This window comes from Pagrus major, chromosome 18, assembly GCF_040436345.1.
Source record: "Pagrus major chromosome 18, Pma_NU_1.0".
NCBI classification, from domain to species: Eukaryota; Metazoa; Chordata; class Actinopteri; order Spariformes; family Sparidae; genus Pagrus; species Pagrus major.
Window position 1 is genome coordinate 34,215,346 of NC_133232.1, and position 18,283 is coordinate 34,233,628.

Genomic DNA, 18,283 nt, shown 5'->3' on the forward strand with positions numbered 1-18,283 from the left:
ACTTCTGTCTTTGTCACGTCAACAAGGAATTAACCTGTCAAAAGTGATCTAAGTGTGTGGTTTAGATATGAGCAGCTGCATTCAGAAGGTTGTGGATGCTTCACACAAACAAACAGAAGCTGACCGGCTGGAAAGTAAAACGTCAAACTGTATAAAGAGAAATCAAGGCATCTGCATCGTTGTCACTCTTATCACCTGAATAATTTCAGGCACAGCAGATCAACCATTGTGAGAAATGTCCCCATAAAACAACATTTACATAACATAAGTTTAAAAGATGTCAGTGTATAAAGAAAAAGTCTATAATGTCACGTTGAAGGACAGTAAAGGGAGGATCTATAGATTGTTGTGTTCCTGTCTGCTTTTCAAAATAACTTATAATCTAAATTTACCACAGTGAAATCCTCAGTGAAAGACAGTTGCAGGAGTCGTTATTCTACTTATAAATATACTAATAACCTGTATAATTATGGCTTACTATACATCGATGGTCAGAAATAGTCTTTGTGAACAAGGCGGGCTCTTTCATTGTGTCCATCTTCCAAACCTCAGACACGAGTATTCATGCTTGTAAGCATCTTGTAAGTGGCATAAATACAAGTGGATCAGAGCAGTAAAACAAATATGTTGAGATGAAGCCGATGTACTGTACGAGTTAGCCTGAGTCAAAAAATGAAGTTATACCATCAATCACGTTTTCCACAATCCATCAGCTTGTCACAGGTTTACTGTTTGGGAAAGGCCTCTCTGTCCATTTCCAAGCGGCTGTTTCATTTAAACTTGCCTTCGACTGTGTTGTCCTGCAGCCAAAGCTTTAACAAGGAAAGAAAGCCCCACTCTCCCACTTGAACCCTGTAAAACAGGACTGTGCTATAACATGGATTTATGTTAAGTGCCTTGCCCAACGGCATGTCTATGGTATTTCCTGAAGGTGTGGAGCGCGTTAGTCATTCACCTGTCCTTTCCCTTCATTTTCCACTTCTCTCTAACAAGCCAGCATCTCTTAAATCTTCAAGCTTTTCAGAAAGAGGGAAGGAAGATGTGACAGCTGAGAACACAGCGAGGGTTTTGTGGGTCTTTTTATTTTATTAATTGTCAAATTTCTTTAAATTCAGCGTCTTAAATGTGAATATTTTGTGGTTCTCCTCTATGACAGTAAACTGAATATCATTATATCGGACAAATCAAGACATTTGAGGACGTCATCTTGCATTTTTAATCATTTTTGAACATGTTTCAAATGAAACAACTAATTGATTAACCAAGAAAGTAATCGACAAATGAATCGACAGTGAAAATATTTGTTTGTTGCTGCACTAGTCTCCAACCTTTGAGTTTAAGCCTGATGTCGGTTGGTACAAACACTTGTGCAGACACTTATTTCCTACCCAAAATGAAATGTCTCTTCCCCTTTGCACAGTGCCCTTTGGAGATCTTCGTGCTAGCTGAATAAAATGTGCCCTCTGCCTGTTTTCTTTTTTTCTTTTACTACATCTGGTTCCCATCCTGCTTCCTGAGGTTTAGATTAAACCATCTTGAGTTTCCAGCTGCAGGAGAGCCTGTTCCAGTGGCTGTAACCTTGAATGGATGAACCAGAGGGGGAGAGAGGAAAGAGGGAGGAGAGATGGAGGGATTTGGGTGTATGTAGGGCACAAAAGAGCGACAGATAAAAGAGATCTAGCAGAGGTCTCTCCAGGTCCCATGTCTAAAGACAGCTACGGTCGGTTCAACATGAGGTCTCACATGATTGGCAGCTGACAACAATTTGTATTCCTCCAACAGACAATGACGGCAGAGTTTGAGCTTTTTAACTGCTGAATAGATTCTTAAATATTTATGCTGCATCTTTTATACAGAAAATCCACTTTAGGTCACAACCTGTATAATCTAATCTATGTTTACTGAGGAAGCTCTCTTTTGTTTCGTCTCCTGATTTGATCGCTGCTCATCAACTGAATCAAACCGTATCCAATTGATTTGCTCAGTGCAAGTATCCAATATGAATACTTGGGTACACTGGAAGAAAACTTGAGTTCTTGTTTAGTCTGTTTCAACAGCTTCACTGTTTTAAGTTACATTTGATTCGTCTAGGAGCCTTTAAATCATTGACAGAGGTGTTGAAATTGGTTTTAATACCAAGCTCTCTTCTGGAGAATCAACAAAAGCAGTGTTAATATATCTCATATATGATAATAATTGAGTATTTTTCCATATTATGGTTGTTGTCCTTTCTGTAAAATGTCTGGTTTGATGACACTCGAGTTTATGTTGGAGCTGTCGACAACTTAGAGAAGTGTTGACAGCCGCTGCACTAATGTGACACGGGTGCATCGTATATGTCTCGAGGAACACGCAAAGATGAATATAGATTTATTAACAAAACAAATAAACTGGAAAACAGATGCAAGCAGCAGATTCAGTTGTTGCAGCTGGTTTGCAGGACTTTTTCTCCACAGCATGAGTGTTGCAGCTGTACTAGTGACATCTGTTGGAACCAACTAGTAACTTTATATTCAGAGTTGATGGATCAAAGTCCAAACACCACCAATGTTCTGCTCTTACTGAAAAGAGGAACTTGTTTTTTTGAATTAACACGTCAGGGGATTTTTAAGTCTTCTAAACCAGTCACACTGAGCAATTTAGAAGTTACAAGACACTATTGTTGTCTTCTTTTTCTGCACTAAATATACTAGTTTTTCCAGTATGTACATTGTTCACACTGAAGAAGTGACAAAATTAAGCATAATGTATGTCAGTACTAAATGTGCAGGATTTTTGGCAAGGACACTGATGGACACTGTTGTCTCGCAATACAGTCTTCAGGAGATGAGCTATTTTCTGGAGCTGCAATGAACGATTATTTTCATTTTTGAATAATCTGCAAATTTTTTGTTTTTATGGTCTGTAAAACATCAGAAAAGAGTCAAAGGTGTCGTCTTCATATGTCTTGTTTTGTCCAACCAACAGTCTAAAGCCAAAAGATAACATTTTCTGAATAAAGGCCAAATAAAAAAAACATCAGATGGTAGAAACACCAATTTTAGCTTTAAAAGAATCGCTTGAATGATAAATTAATTATCTAAATAGTTGCTGATTCATGTTATGATGATCTCGTCAATTTTGACTCGACTATTCACAGCTGGACAAAACAAATTGTGATCAGCGGTGCGTGAGCTCCAAAAATAACCCGACAGCCATGTGTTAAGTATTGAACATTTGGAGAAACGTGTAGCTTTGTCTTTACGTTTCTATATTTTAAATTGCCAGTCCCTAATCCCTGATATGAACTATACAGACATAGCAGTAACAGATCAGAGTACTGTGAAGATAAATATATATATATATATAAAAAAACAAATGTAGGTCAGAGACACAAACTTCACCTTTCCACAGTTTATTTCCTTTTAAAATAATTCATACAAATGCATACAGTCACAAACATATCTTTGTCAGGTTGTCAGTTTTGACCAAAAATAATGATATTTACTGTAGAATATAGAATATGTATACTGTATATTGCTACACCTACTACTTTACCATAAAGGAGACCAAGGTAGGCAACAGTGGACTGTGTGTTACTACCAGGGATGGAATTTCAAGGAGCACCTCGACACTTTAAAAGCTCGTCTGTTGTTTTTATTCACGGCACCCGTCGGTTTGAGTGAGGAATGCTTACAGTTTAAATCAGGGAGTATTAGCAAACAGTGTCTCCTCCACATAACGACAGGCATCTGGTGAGGAAAGATTAAGAGTAAAGTTCAAAATATACCAGCGTTCCTTTCAGGATTTTGGGGACTTTAGTCTGAAGATGATATTTAAATGTCACTTCAGACAACCCCTTGAGATACCGGCCAGTGAGGTCTCAGCTGTAAAATATTCACCAGTGGCTAGTGAAATATCCATCCCTGATTGCTACTCTTACTACCTCACCATGAAGAAGACCAGGTAGGCAACAGTGAACTGTTTTACTACTCAGCTGCTGGTAGAAGGGGATCCGAAAAGCACCGACCTGCTAACATCAACAACACATGAAGTGGAATTAGCAATAAATACCCCGGATAGAAAGAGTCTCAGACACTTGACTGCTGATACAACAAAACATCAGCATGTTGTTTACACTGTGAGGATGTTACCAGTAAAAGCATGAGTCCTGGCTCAGTTTGCTAGCTTAGATTTGATGTCTGTTTTTCAGCATTTGTAGTTTTTTCACATATTGTTTCGTTGTGTATTCAGATGGCAGTCTTTGCGATGATGCCTTGTGGAGAGTGCTAGCCGCCACCCCTCCTCCCAGTGCTGCTTTTTTAGACACAGATACAACCAACTCACATTGACACAGGCAGGCAGAACACCATATGTACACATAGACACAGAGGCCACGGAGGGTGGCTCAATGGTATACTCAGGAAGGACCAATGGTGAAATGTTAAAGGGATGCTAGACTGGAGAAATCGGTACGGTTCTGACATGCTATCATGAAACATCTTTACTTTATTGTGCATATATGTTGTCTCTCGTGTCTCTCACGCTGTAAACCCACAGTTTGTTTTAGAAAGAAACTGATAATTTAAGTCTAAAGTCTTAAAAGGTAAATTTGAGAGCAGATCAAAATTAAAAATTGTTTGACTTAACTTCAAGAAACTGACTGGATGTCACATCTTTACAAGCGAGTCTTTGCAGAAAGCAGGGCAGTTAAATAACTGACTTATAAAGTTTGTTGATAAAGACTTTTGGCTGATTTGAAAGATCCACAGCAGCATGAAGCAACACACTGATTCACCAATGTTGTGCATCATTTGTAAACCTTGGTGTGGTGAACTGTTCATGCTCCATGACCTGGACAGTGAATGGATCGTTAGACATGAAGATTACAAAGATTTTAACCTTTTATGAGACTGTTTCTCAATCTCTTAGTTGCTACAAGCTCTCAGTGCATTGCCTCGTCCTTCAAACTAATTAACTCAACCACTGTTTTGTACTTTTAAATTGCCGCTAGGAAGGAAGTAGTCCCAGCGGAGCATACCATTACGCCACCTCCCTACGGCCTTTCCTCCCACAACCCCCTCGATTTGGGTCAAACATTTACACAAGTCCCAAGAGCAAAAACACATGCCCCTTAAACATAACAAACAAAAGCAGACATTAGATCAACTTTAGCTCTCGTTAAAGTTCGTTTTCTAATGTAGCGGGACACAAAAAGGCAAGCAGGTAGAAAAACAAAAGCACTAAGTGGCATCAAAAGGAATTTTTAAAACCAAAAGTTTAAAAAATAATATACCAACTGCGGAAACTTGATTTCCTGAGATGGTGTGCAAAAAGCTGCCTCTTTTTTGGGGGGTGGGGCTTGTTAATTCGGGGACACATTAAAAAAACAAAACAAAACAGATATTGTATTCTCAAACCAGTTCGGCTACATAGAGAGATCACGACCCTTGTTTTTCTTAAGACTGGAATACAAATATCAGTATCTTCTTGCCGTAAGTCTAAAAACTGTACACAGACAGGTTACATTCATTTCATAACCTACTACTTTTTCTTGTACATCGAACTAAGGAAAGGACACAGAAAAAGAGAGAAAGACATGAAACAGGCCCCTCTAACTTTGGACACACTACAGTCTAAGACAGCAGAAATTCATTCAGCATTTTTTCTTCCCAAATTAACAGGTAGTTATTGTTAATTTTTTATTTCTGGCAGAGTTGAAAAAGTTGACTATACTGTAGTTATTATCTGATGATAAAGGAGTAGATCTTTACAGTCTTTCAGAGAGGACAGCTGTCTTGCATCTGACAGCCATCCACTCGTCCTTGTTATCCTCTTCATCATCATCTTCTTCTTCTTTGGAGTGTGAGCTGGCTGCTGGGAACCAACTGCCAGAGAGCTGTGAATCGACTGTTATTGGGACCTCAAACTGTCAATCTGACGCTCTGAACCTGTCTGATAACAACATGTCACTAGGGAACTCATCGCTTTGACACCCGGTTGCCATCCAGACAACGCAGGCAAGCGTGTGTGTGTGTTAATGTATATGTGAATGTGGCTACAGTTGGTCGTTCAGATGCTGCTCTCTGTCGCCCTCTGGTGGCTTGACTGTGTTTTGTCCGGGGGACGGGGCATGAGGAGGGTGTGCGACAGGGGGCGGGAGGGTGTGTGTGATGGGCGCGGCGCTGGGCACAATGCCTTCAACGGGTGGCGGGAGGCCACCAGCTGGCAGGCTCACCACTCCGGGAGGATACCTGGAGAGAAGAGAGGGCGACAGAGAGAGATGCAGGACTGAGTCATCAAAGCACAACTACAATTACTGTTCTGTGACCTCGTTTTGATCATAGAGCCAAACACATTTCAGAAGACCTGCGTTAAGATTAGACAAGCCAATTGAACAGTAACATTTATAACTAAAAGCTCCATTAACAGAATAGCTTGGTGACGCAGTACTGCAGCACACTTAGATACCACAGAGTATTGTACCTCCATAAAGTTTGGGCACTTGATTATTTAAAAAAATTATCAAAGCAACAGAGAAAAAAAGGTTTTATTTCCTCTGAAGCTTCGTCGTCCTACACATCCCAAAATAAAGCGGGATGGAATTTTTTAAACCAAGATTGATCAACATATAAGTTAAATGTACGTACTCATATGTCAAAGTCCACAGAAGACATTACACAACTGTTTTCCTTTAGTGCTTTTTCATTATATTTTGTACAGTGGCCCGTAGTATTTTGTGTGACACTGGTGGAAACAGAAGTCTGTTTTGTCCAGAGCGTCAACAAAATACTGAACTTTAGGACTGCAAACAATGATTCTTATCATTATTGATTTAACTTCAGGTTATTTATCTCAATCAAGCAATTAATGAATTGGACTATTAAGTCACAGGTGATGTTTCCAGATTGCTTATATTGTCCAACAACTATTTCATAACCCACAGATTTTACATTCACTATTGTATAAAATATTGGAAAAAAGCAAATCAAGAAGGAAGACAAGATGGACACAAAGTCTTACAACAAACATGGCTCAGTGATGACTTAAGCCAATGCTGAATGACGACAGTGGTGCATGCAGAGGAAGCGGTCGGTCGCTCCTTCATATTTCGATACACTGTAGTTTTATATATAGTTTTTTGTCGGCTTTAATTGCTGGAACAAGTAATACCTCTGACATAACTACATTGAAGAAAGAAAGTGCAGGTTTTGGATTAAGAGCAGCGGACATTGAGGTGATCACCGCCCACGGCATCTTTCAACCATCCAACCTGACCGACTGAACCACAACATCCCGGATCAAGCTGTTGCACTTGACGGGCGGACCGTGATCCGGCCGACAGAGTGCAGGACTACAGCGGGGGGGTATCGTGGATGCTTGTCGGGTATATCTCAGCCCGTTAGTACCTTCTCACAGTGGCTGTACACATTCTATATTCTCAAGACATTTGTCAAAAATTGTATCAATCAATCACTTTATCAGGGTTTGGGGAGAAAATCAAACTGTACTGACCACTATAGGTTTCTTTATCCTGATGTCAGTTATTACCTATAAGCCCCGTTGAGCTCGGGGTGGACGGTCGCCGGGTCAACTCCTGCCCAGTGGTTGTTCTGGGTGAGGAACTCCTTATTCACACAGTTCTTTAGACTGTCCGGGATACGACCTGCAAAAGAAAGAGCGAGAAAGATGTGAAGATATGATGCTAAAATATATATATAAGTAGGAATCAGATGAATAGTCGGGTGTGCTACATTTCACACTGGGGATCTTGTTAGTGTTACATCCCTGCATTTCAGAGCAGGTGTGATTTTTTCTTTTACCTTATAATCCCATTTTCCACTGAGACACAAAAGTAAGACAAGATTACATGACAAAGGTAAAAAGATGGAGCCACTGGGGAAGCCACAGGACAGGAGGGGGAAAATGGAAATAAGGAAAAGATAGAAGAAAGGAGGTGTTAGAAAGAAAGAAAGAAAGAAAGAAAGAAAGAAAGAAAGAAAGAAAACAGGGTCTTTGAATCATGTTCATGCTCGACTGCAGCAGACAACCTAAAAATATCTCTTTTTAGACTAGTGTTTACATTTTTCTACAGGGGTCATGTTTCCCATCAACACGTGTCTCCATGACTGTGTGTGTGTGTGTGTGTGTGTGTGTGTGTGTGTGTGTGTGTGTGTGTGTACTACCTGTGATAGCCCTTCGGATCTCTCTGGCTGCCTCCTCTCTCATCTCCAGCGATGCCTGTTCGCTGTACCAGGCAGCATGTGGGGTGCAGATCAGGTTGGGAGCGTCCTTCAGCGGGCCCTGACTGAAACTGACACACGTACATACAGCGTACAATCAGTTACAGTTGACAATTTACAATTTTATTCATTGTCAGCTTTTTTCTAGATTATCTTTTCAATTACACAATTAATTGCTTTGCTAAAAAATGTAAGAATATAGTGATAAAAAATGTGTATCTTACAATTTTTCACAATCAATTTTTTGTAATTTAATTTTCTGTCAGGCTGCTACAAAAAAGGTTCCTTTCCTTTTTTCATAAATCCAGATAATCATCAAGCCAAAGGAAATCAGCATAAGTTGAGGACATTTCAGAAAAAAGTTCATCCCTGATGTCCTCGTAGGCAGGACAGCAAAACAAAAAGAAGTACAACTACTATTTATAACTATTTAGTTTTCTCTAATTGACATTTTCTTTAGCTACAAAAGTACAACCTTATATTACTGACACATATATATAGATATGTGCTGGAAGAAATGAGCGAGTGTGTTACCTAAACGGCTCTGTCTCATGAACATCCAGTGCAGCTCCACGTATCCTCCCCTCCTTCAGGGCCTGAGCCAGGGCCTTCTCATCCACCAGACCCCCCCTGGCTGTGTTCACCAGGAACGCACCCTGGCGCATCTTAAACACACACGACACACATCCGCCATTTACATTCATCTAAAGGTTTAACACCTGATTCAGATTTCATATCTATCAGTGAGTCTGAAAAGTGAGGTGAATTATTCTCATCAGCTCATTGTCTCGTTGTCAAATAAGTCTTATTTTCTGCTCTAGGTGAAGACATTCGTTGTGAAACCTTACTATAATAATAAATATGTGATATTCATGCACGTAGAGAAATCTTCCTTTCATTTCCTTCCTCCTGCAAGGTCAGAAATATGTAAAGAGTGCAGCACGTCTTGGGAGTAAAACTGGCTATATGCTGAGAGAGTGTGAATATCAGTCGTTATATGCAGCACACGCAGTCGAGACCCTCATCCATCTTTATGTAGGTAGTCTGCTTCCCCGGGTATCTGCTTCATTTAGTATTCATGGTCATGGGATGTAGGAGTTGATGTAGGGATAAATAAATCATACAAGAGTGAATGTACGTGTGCTGCATGTGTGTCCGTCTACCTGTTTGATGGTGAAGTCGTTGATCAGGTGGTGGTTGTGTTCGTTGAGGCTGCAGTGCAGAGAAACACAGTCGGAGTGGAAGAGCAGGTCCTGAACAGAAACAGAAAAAACAAAGAAGTCAAAGATAAAAGCCCAATTCTGTTTTCAGATGATCACATTTTTAATTTAATTTTATTTTAATTTTCAACCAAATCATCTTTCAAATCACATAAATAAATCTGTTTTGTATTTTTGTGGGTCATTATCTGGCATGAACACACATTACATCTATATAACAGGTGTTTAAGTGTATTCTTGTTTTTTATAACTGACTTCTCAATTACTCTTAATGAGCACAAGAGGGCGTCACTCCTGCTCCACATACAGAAAGCACCGCAGCACAACAGTAACCACACATTTGTCATAGTGGATGGTGGAGAAAAGCTGTGTTTTGTCAGCAAAGACAAACGGAGACAATGGATTTTTTTTCACTGTAAAAAGAAGATTAAGTCTGAATCGGTTTAAATTTCATGCTAGTGCTTCGCTAAAATCCTGATGGGAGTCTGGTGGAAATGCTTCTTCGGTGGCAGTCATATCCGTCGCTGTCATGGTAGACATACTCTGCTGATACTGTCGCTACGTGCAGAGCAACCTAATGAAAACTGTCGGCATCCCCCTGAAAAAACAGTGAGCGTCAGGAGCAACAAACAGGACAGGGACTTCTAACCCCCACTGTTGTCCAATCTGGTCTAATTAATAGGTGCAGCACTGTCCTTAATATCACCATGTTGGATATTGCCTTTATACAGTGTAAATTTATAATCTTTCACTTGTTTACAGCTCCGGCAAAGTATTCCAGTTAGTGTCTGTTAAAAATGATTACTCTACGACTCTGTAAAGGCTGTTTGAGCTTAAAAATAACATTTTGTATAATCCTCGAATGTAACACACAAGTGCTGGAAACTGTGGGAAGGCTTCTGATTTCTCTGACACAAAATGGGCCCACTCATACCCCAATGTGTGTATGTGCGTGTGTGTGTGTCTGCGTGTGTGTGCTACCTGTAGTGTGGTGACCCTTTGTAGTCCCAGGGATCTCTCTACACCGTCAGCCAAATAAGGGTCATAGAAGATCACGTTGAAGCCAAAGGCCTTGGCTCGCAGGGCGACAGCTTGGCCCACTCGACCTAGAAACACATGAATACACACAGGCATGGAGGCGCACACACATTAATACACACACAGCAGCGTTCAGACACATTGCATACACATGAACACACATTAAAATGGAACATAAAAACACAACATTACCATTTTTGTGCGTCTAATATTCCCCCTTTTTTTTTACTTCTGCCTTGTTCACATTACATAATTCTCTGGTTACACACATCTGCTCATTATTACTGAAAAAGCTTCCAGACTACACGGAAGAGATTTGCATTCTGCTTTGGGTTAATCCGCTTATATTTTATTGGCAGTAACTCAGCAGGAAGCCAATTTAGCTGAGCTAAGGACAAAACTTCCCAGAAGGAAAATGGAAAGAAAAATCCTTTGATTAAAAACTTCAGCTCTATTCCTCAGCAACAACCTGAATCAACAGAGCACCTTGATCAGACAAAATGAACAAGATCAAAAGGCTTTTTAGCCACGTTAGCAGCATAGTGCTAATGTTGGTCTGTCAGCCAGTCAGGCTATCGCTTTAGTCCAGACTGAAATATCTGAGCAACTATTGAACAGATTGCCATGAAACTGGTTACAGACATTCATGATCCCCAGAAGATGAATCCTAATGACACTGCTGATCCCCTTACTTTAAATTTAGCGCCACCAGCTGGTTGAAATTTTTGTTTTTTTTGTGAAAAGTCTCAACTATGAAATCAGGAACAGTTTAACAACTTTGGTGATCACCTGACTTTTCATGCAGTGCCACTAGGGTTAGGCGATGTCTGCCGAATTGACATATGATGATGTCTGAATTTGAGTTAGTGTGTCTCTTTAGCTGAAACACCGGCTGACGTTTGAAAAAGTAATGACTGCTTTTCATATTATATTTACGATTGACTTTATAACAATAGCCATCGGACCATCTGTCGTATGCTTTCTCCTGTAACTCCATGCTGATGTGTCAAAGCACAGCGAACAAAAAACAAACTTTTAAAAATGGCGGCTGAAATAAAATCCTGTGACCAATCAGAAATGTTCAGTACTGCAAGCCCCCCAAAGTTCCTGTACTTTTTAAAAGTAAAATAATGTCTCTAAAACTTAATTTAGACCATTTTTCCTGCGGTGGAAACTCACTGAGCTCCTCCAAAGGTTCCTAGTCCCTGGGGAAAGTTCCTGTGGTGGGAACAGGGCTATTGTTACCATTTAGCTCAGAGCACTGCTGTACCTCACAGAGCCTCGAGCACGGCAGGAGAGTCTTTGTCTTTTCTGTACAACTGTATGCTAAGTAGGTCCCGCTGCAGAGGTAGGGAGTGATCCAGTATGTGATGGTACTCACCCAGTCCTATAAGTCCCAGTGTCTCTCCTCTGATCCTCGCAGCTCCTGACGCCACCTCTCGAATCTGCTCCACGCTCTGAACCCGTGTGCCCTCCCGGAGAGCCTGGTGTGAATACCAATGAACTTTTTACATGCAGATATCACACTGACAGCATAAACACTACAGTTTAACACAAAGCAGCTATATTTCTAAATGTCTGCACCTAATGACCACAGGCTAAGTCCTTCTAGATATTGTGATCAAGTCTAAATAGTGCTTGTTACTGATTTGAGGAACAAATCATGTTACTGTACCTTCTACATCTCACATCAACGTCTCTTTAAATACAGCCACATTCTAAAGAAAATGAAATGTTTCAATTTTGCTGATTTGCCAGCAGACGTTTATGAGTATTTGTAAAAACTAAAATTGTGATAACCGTATGGACACCCCTAACCAACACTCTTACAGTGAGTTCATTTAAATCCAATTTATTTCTGTCGCTTTTATCGGCCACACAAGGGTACAAACCTGGTGCAGCCAGGTGGTGCGTCGGTACAGGGTGAGGATGTGACAGAGCGTCGAGTCCGCCGTCTCCTCCACTGAGGCTGCTGGCATATTACATACAGCTATGCCTGTTGGACCACAGAGCAGATAAGGATTAGTAATAGCTTTTTTGGGCCATTTGAGGAGGGAGATGAAGTTTGGTGAAAGCTATTTTGGTGGAGAAGTGCAGACTGGAGGTGTGGTGTCAGCAGCTTTCTCTACAAACACGACCGGCAACTATAAAATGGCAGAGCCCCTCGGGGAGAGAAGATAGTGATGTTAGAGAAGCTCGGGCTGTTGCAGACGCAAATTTTAATAAAAAGCTTTACTTCATTTTCTAATGCAAATATTACTGACATGTTGCAAACATGGCAATACCTACTGGCAGCAGATAAAAAAGTTTTTGGGAGATTACTGTTGTTATATAGCGGTGATGGAATGTAACGTTGGTATTTCAACTTTTACTTAAAATTACTTAAAAGAGATTTTAACTGGATGAGTTTAAAAATGACGCCTCTCTGTGATCTACATAAGCAAACTAAACCAGCAGCAGGAAGACTGGATGTTTCTGTACAGTTATTCTTATTAGCGCTGTCAACAAAATTACTAGAACAGAGTAACCAAATCTGTTAGCTTTCGGCTACATGTAGGCTAGGCCTGTAAGAACAGCACTAAAACGTCACCATTGTTATATTATTGTTATTAATCCTACATAGCCACAAATAGATGTATGACCTCCTCTATATGCATCCTGCAAACAGCTGTGTTTGAAAAATAAAAAATATTATCGAAAATGCTGGTCAGATCGAGAGGAGGTGGTGCGAGTACCGCTTTCTTCCACAGGGGGCGCCAGATCAACAACAACATCAAAGTTCCTTGTAGCAGCTTTAAGTAAAATATTTCAGTACTTCTTCCACCACTGCTGTTAACTCCATGAATAAGAACAGCAGACACCAAACCCATTTCTTGTAGCTAGCTGACATTTCTGCTTGTAACTCTATCTAGGTGTGTCAGCGAGCTCGCCCAGCAGGAATGATACGTTTGGCTCTGGAACAAATAAAAAGACCGACCGCAGTTAGTTATTAATGTTAGCTTCATGTTTTTGAAACGTCAAAATGCCTCCTGTTAAAAGCTGTCACAGTAGCTCTGGAGTTCAAGAGTTGAACTGATTCGCACTTCCTGTGTGTGTGTGTGTGTGTGTGTGTGTGTGTTCTCACCCAGTTCCCCTGCAGATTTGATGTCAATGTTGTCATAGCCGCTGCCGATGCGGACGATGATGCGCAGAGCTTTAAACTTTTCCAGGTCTTCTCTCATCAGGGTGATGGTGTGGTACATCAGAGCTCCTACAGCTTCATTCAGCACCTGAACACACCAACAGTTTTAAGTTTCAGTTATTTAAATCATAGACGGGTATCAATGTGTGCGTGAGTATATCTGAAGCATCACAGCCTGTACAGCCTGAGTTAACCTCTGTGCTGACAACTGCACATGAAAGTGTGTCTGTTTGCAGAACAGTATTTATAGTGTTTTGAACACATACTGTATAGCAGATATAGGCAAGTATAAAGGTCACACATTAGCATGTGTTTGTGAAGCTGTGAGCACAAGCAGTCAAGCGCGGCTTCTCAGAAATATATTTGAGAGACTTCACAGTCACGGTGTTTCCACAAACTCAGTATCTCGTTTCATTGTTCAGGATATGCTGTTTATATCGTTCTCGTATCCTGTTCTTTTAATATCCCTGCCTGCATGGAACCACTGCTTTTCCTGAATATTACCATGGAAACCAAGTTTTTATAACCACAGGGATCAAGATAAGGTGTTCGCATTTAACACAACTGCCTGATATCAGCTGGAATCTTATGGGATTCTTGCCGGCTTCTAATCAGGATTACGTCTTATTGTCTTAATTGGAAAATGAAATATTATGACTCAAAGGCGGATAACTTGACAATCATAAATACACAGTATGGCTGTGTGTGAAAACCAGTCCAGTCACCTTTTAATTGGTTCTCGGTTAATCTTAAAATCTTTTTCTGCCGTTGCCAGCCCTCCTCTTCATGTGTGTGACAGAGGATGAAAATGACATGCGGTTCAATTACAATAAAGAAGCCCTTTTAATTAGACAATGAGGTGGCTGCTTACTAGAGAGCCAGAGAGAGAGAGAGAGACGGCAAGAGATGGATAGTGAGCGAGGGAAAGCCATCTGTTTCTCCCACGCTGTGGCCTACTGAGCGCGCTCTCAGAGCGAGTGCGCCTGGCAGACACCCAGAACGAGACCTAACCCTGCCAGACATACAAACCCATTTACAATCCACAGTGGCTGTGGCAAGATCTGAGCCTGACCCACATCTTAAGTTTGCTCTCTGTACTTATTTTTTAATTGTCTATTCTGTCTTTTCCCTTTTTTTCTTTTGCTTCTTCCTCTACTTCTTTGTTTAGATTTTTTTTTTCTCATGTTTTGCACATCATTAATGCACAGCCAGTACTGCTTTCATTTGGCAATTCAATTCTTCTTCTACAATTTATCTTAGTTTCTAATTCTGCATTCAGGCAACATCAGTAGTTGTGTTCATGCATTATTGCAGGGTGGTTTCCCCCACTGCTGTCCTTGTGTTCACATATTTCCAATACGCTTAATTAGCTACTTTTATTGTGTTTTGCATTTGGATATTCTTGCAGATTGAAATTTCTATGTTTGAGACTGATAATGATGGTCTGAACGATATGATGTGAACGCAGCATTAATGGTAATTTTTCCAGATCAAAGACGGTTAAATATACTTAATAAAAACATGAACTTAACATCTGTGGCATCAAAGATTTGTTTTGAAGCCTTAAGTCTTATATTCAGTTTGGATCCATCTCTCTTTGAAGCCCCCTCCTAAAAATCTAAATATGTGCACTAAAGTGTAAATGACGGCAAACTATGATTCATTTTTCAACTGATATATTGAAATCTATTTGATGCATTTCTAATAGAAAACTACACATGATTGAAATATATTATTTTTTGTGTCAGCCTTCGATTTTGAAGTTTGAGTTTCTGGACGTGGTGCCACTGCTGTCTCTCTAAAATGAAAAACATACTCGCTTCCTGAGGATGCTTTGCAGCACCAGGTGTTTAATACAGACGATACTATCATCTACATTACTCTCTATATATTACAGAAAATGTAAAAGCTTTATTAAACTGCTTGCTGTGTTTCTTACCTTAGTTTATATCAGTAGTTCACAAAGTTTTTCCTCATTAATTGAAACAAATTTGACCACAGACCCTCAGCTGATAAGATAAAAGACAATGTTTCCATCAGTGAAGTACTTCTTCAAGTGTTTTTACCTTCTCATGGATCTCCTGTGTGGACTGAGCATCACAGAAGGCCACAGTCGCTACGTCTTTCAGTATGGGCATCTCCACAGTGCAGTCGCGCCCGTCCAGCAGCGCCACCAGGGGGCGCGGATGCATGGGCCCGTTCATAATGGGTGGCCTGATGCCTACAAACAAACAAAAGACGAAAAAGAAAAGTGGTCAGATGTGCAGAGCAAAACACAGACGGAAAGTTTTCATCGTCAGAGGCGCTGTCACCATTGTTTCTTATTGTTGTGATGAAACACCTACACAGCTGCAATCTCCCTCCGAGAAATTAGAAATGTTGTTTTGGAAAAAAGGGTAATTTTTCTCTGCTGTGTATTATTACACCTGCAGGCGTGCATTAGTGTGCTCGGTCACATCTTTCAGCTTTCCTTCTGCTGTTGTCAGCTATGAAATCTAAAGCTGAAGATACGCTGCTGTTGCTCCTGGCCACAGACGAGGTCCTGCTTCATCTGCATCCCATAATGTTGCTGCTCTGGACTGACGCAGTTGCTATGACAACTGTGACAATAAGCGTGAAGATGGAAAAAAAAAAAAAAGACTTTGCCGGAGCAGCTGGCTGTCTGCAATAGAGCTAATTCCTGTTGGGAGAGGTCATGTTTCACAGCTGTTTCTCGCCTTTTTTACTTTAAAAGATTTTATTGTTTCAGTTTAATTACTAATGACTTTTTAAAATGAAGTTTGCTGTCTCGTTGAAACAGGCAGTAATTGGTAAAATGGATGAAAAGGCTTCTGTAGGTAGGCTGGTGATAAATAATCCAGAGCATTTGAAACAAAAAACTTGCCCTCGGACATTCAGATTATCCCTGCAGGATTTAAATTGATGAAGAGCACCCTTTTGTATTTCATCCTGTTCACACTACCTTAATGATTAAGTTCTCATATATTCATGGTGACTGTAAGTGCTCACCCCTCTGGACCAATTAAAAGTGACTTTTGGGAGCCACTTACTTTGAAAACATTAGGTGATCTTGACCCAAAAACAAACATGCGCATGAAGCCTGAAGCTCTAGATTCTGTCTCAATTGTCTGTTATGAAGCATATCTTATGAATATGCAACAAAAAGCAGTTTCTCCATATTTTTCTCCTCCGCCTCTTCGCGTGTGCGATTTGCAACCTTTCTACAGACATATTCATGATTAGAAGCGGCTATATTAGCGAGAGTGGTGCCAAAAAGCTGCTTAATCATAACAACAGTTTGTATATCCGCAGAGAGGTATTTCCTTTCATGCAGGCGCAGAACGTAAAAACTTGGCGAGCTTTGCCTGGACCGTGGTTAGTTCAAAGCTTAATGCTATACTTATTTTAGGATGAGTCTGGACAGTTTGACAATGACGTCTCTCGCATTTCTGCTCTGAGTTGAAGTTTTTCAAATCAAGACATCAATAGCACTCCTGCGAGGCGCTCCAGGCGTCCAGAACACGAGGCACCTATGTGTGTTCTGTCTGGTCAGGCCCTAAGGAGGTACAGCAGTTCATGTAAGGTCGTAAGATCTGTGTCATGAGAGACGGCCAGTGCCTCAAATCTGTCAATAACAGAGTAAGAGAGAGCAAGAGGATGTTTTATTAAATCTTTTCACGTTTAACCATCACCCTGAGAGGGCTGCCAGACCTTACAGGAGGATAAGTGGCATTTAACAAGGCAGATAGACCTCACTAGTGGGCCTTTGTTCAGGTTGAGCAACAGCAGGGTCGATGGGAGTTGCATTTATTCATTTCTGCAATCTGCTGGGATTTCTGTCTTTCCTCTGGTAACTGAAGGGTTAATCGTTCCAGATGACTGACAGACATACTGAGTGAGAAACAAGACATCTGAGAGACGGACAGATGTACAGTAGATTCAGAGGAAAATCTTAAACAGTGGACGTAATTGGGTCTCTGACATGCAAAGTTTTGACAGGCCTGTAGATGGAATAAGTGCAGAGTTGTGCCTGTGCTTTGCTGATGCCGACTCTACCCATCACTCAATCCTGACTTGTTTCCATCCGAGTTGTGCAGGCTGACATCTCACATAAGCAAACACCTCGGTTATTTCTCTCAAAATATTCCGCCTAAAACTTTCTTGGAGACTCAGAGGGACGCACAGCTGGCATTCCCTCGATTTGAGACCATTTTCCAGTTGCATGGGAAAGTAGGGGAATCATTAAACCAGTCATTTCAAAATCAGCATTCTCCGGTCTCTACGGTATTTTGAATGCCAAGGATCCCAGCGAATCAGATGTGTGGACAGAAATTTGGCTGCTGCGAACCCGCAAATTAATTTGGAGACTCTGGGCAGGGAAACTGAGCAGCACACTTCTCTCAGCGGCTATCATTAAGTGGCCTGTGAGTGAAATAAATTAAAGGAAAACCCCCGTACCAACAGTACATATCAGTGATCTCTGATTTCACTGCTTTCCAGTTGTGTTTTTGTGATGAAGTGTTGGAATTTACCTGTTTTCCTCTCCTCCTTCATCTGCCCTATATTTTTACTGCAGATGCAGTTATCGAGTTCATGTTTCCCAGAATGCATTTCAACAATCT

The 18,283-nt window shown here is 40.7% G+C and overlaps 1 protein-coding gene across 2 annotated transcripts in view; it reads right to left on the bottom strand.

The window, feature by feature from the left end:
* Window positions 1-3,951: 3,951 nt before the first annotated feature.
* The window catches only part of ctbp1 (C-terminal binding protein 1), a 34,356-nt gene continuing 20,024 nt past the window's right edge, over window positions 3,952-18,283 (bottom strand). For both annotated transcript variants that reach the window (XM_073486777.1, XM_073486776.1), the window contains 10 exons: window positions 15,728-15,882; window positions 13,605-13,749; window positions 12,373-12,476; window positions 11,862-11,964; window positions 10,424-10,548; window positions 9,386-9,475; window positions 8,757-8,887; window positions 8,166-8,293; window positions 7,531-7,645; window positions 3,952-6,233 (listed from right to left, as the gene is read on the bottom strand). In XM_073486777.1, the coding sequence (XP_073342878.1) occupies window positions 6,038-6,233; window positions 7,531-7,645; window positions 8,166-8,293; window positions 8,757-8,887; window positions 9,386-9,475; window positions 10,424-10,548; window positions 11,862-11,964; window positions 12,373-12,476; window positions 13,605-13,749; window positions 15,728-15,865 (1,275 nt within the window). In that variant the 5' untranslated portion in view covers window positions 15,866-15,882 and the 3' untranslated portion in view covers window positions 3,952-6,037. The remainder of the gene's footprint in view (window positions 6,234-7,530; window positions 7,646-8,165; window positions 8,294-8,756; window positions 8,888-9,385; window positions 9,476-10,423; window positions 10,549-11,861; window positions 11,965-12,372; window positions 12,477-13,604; window positions 13,750-15,727; window positions 15,883-18,283) is intronic.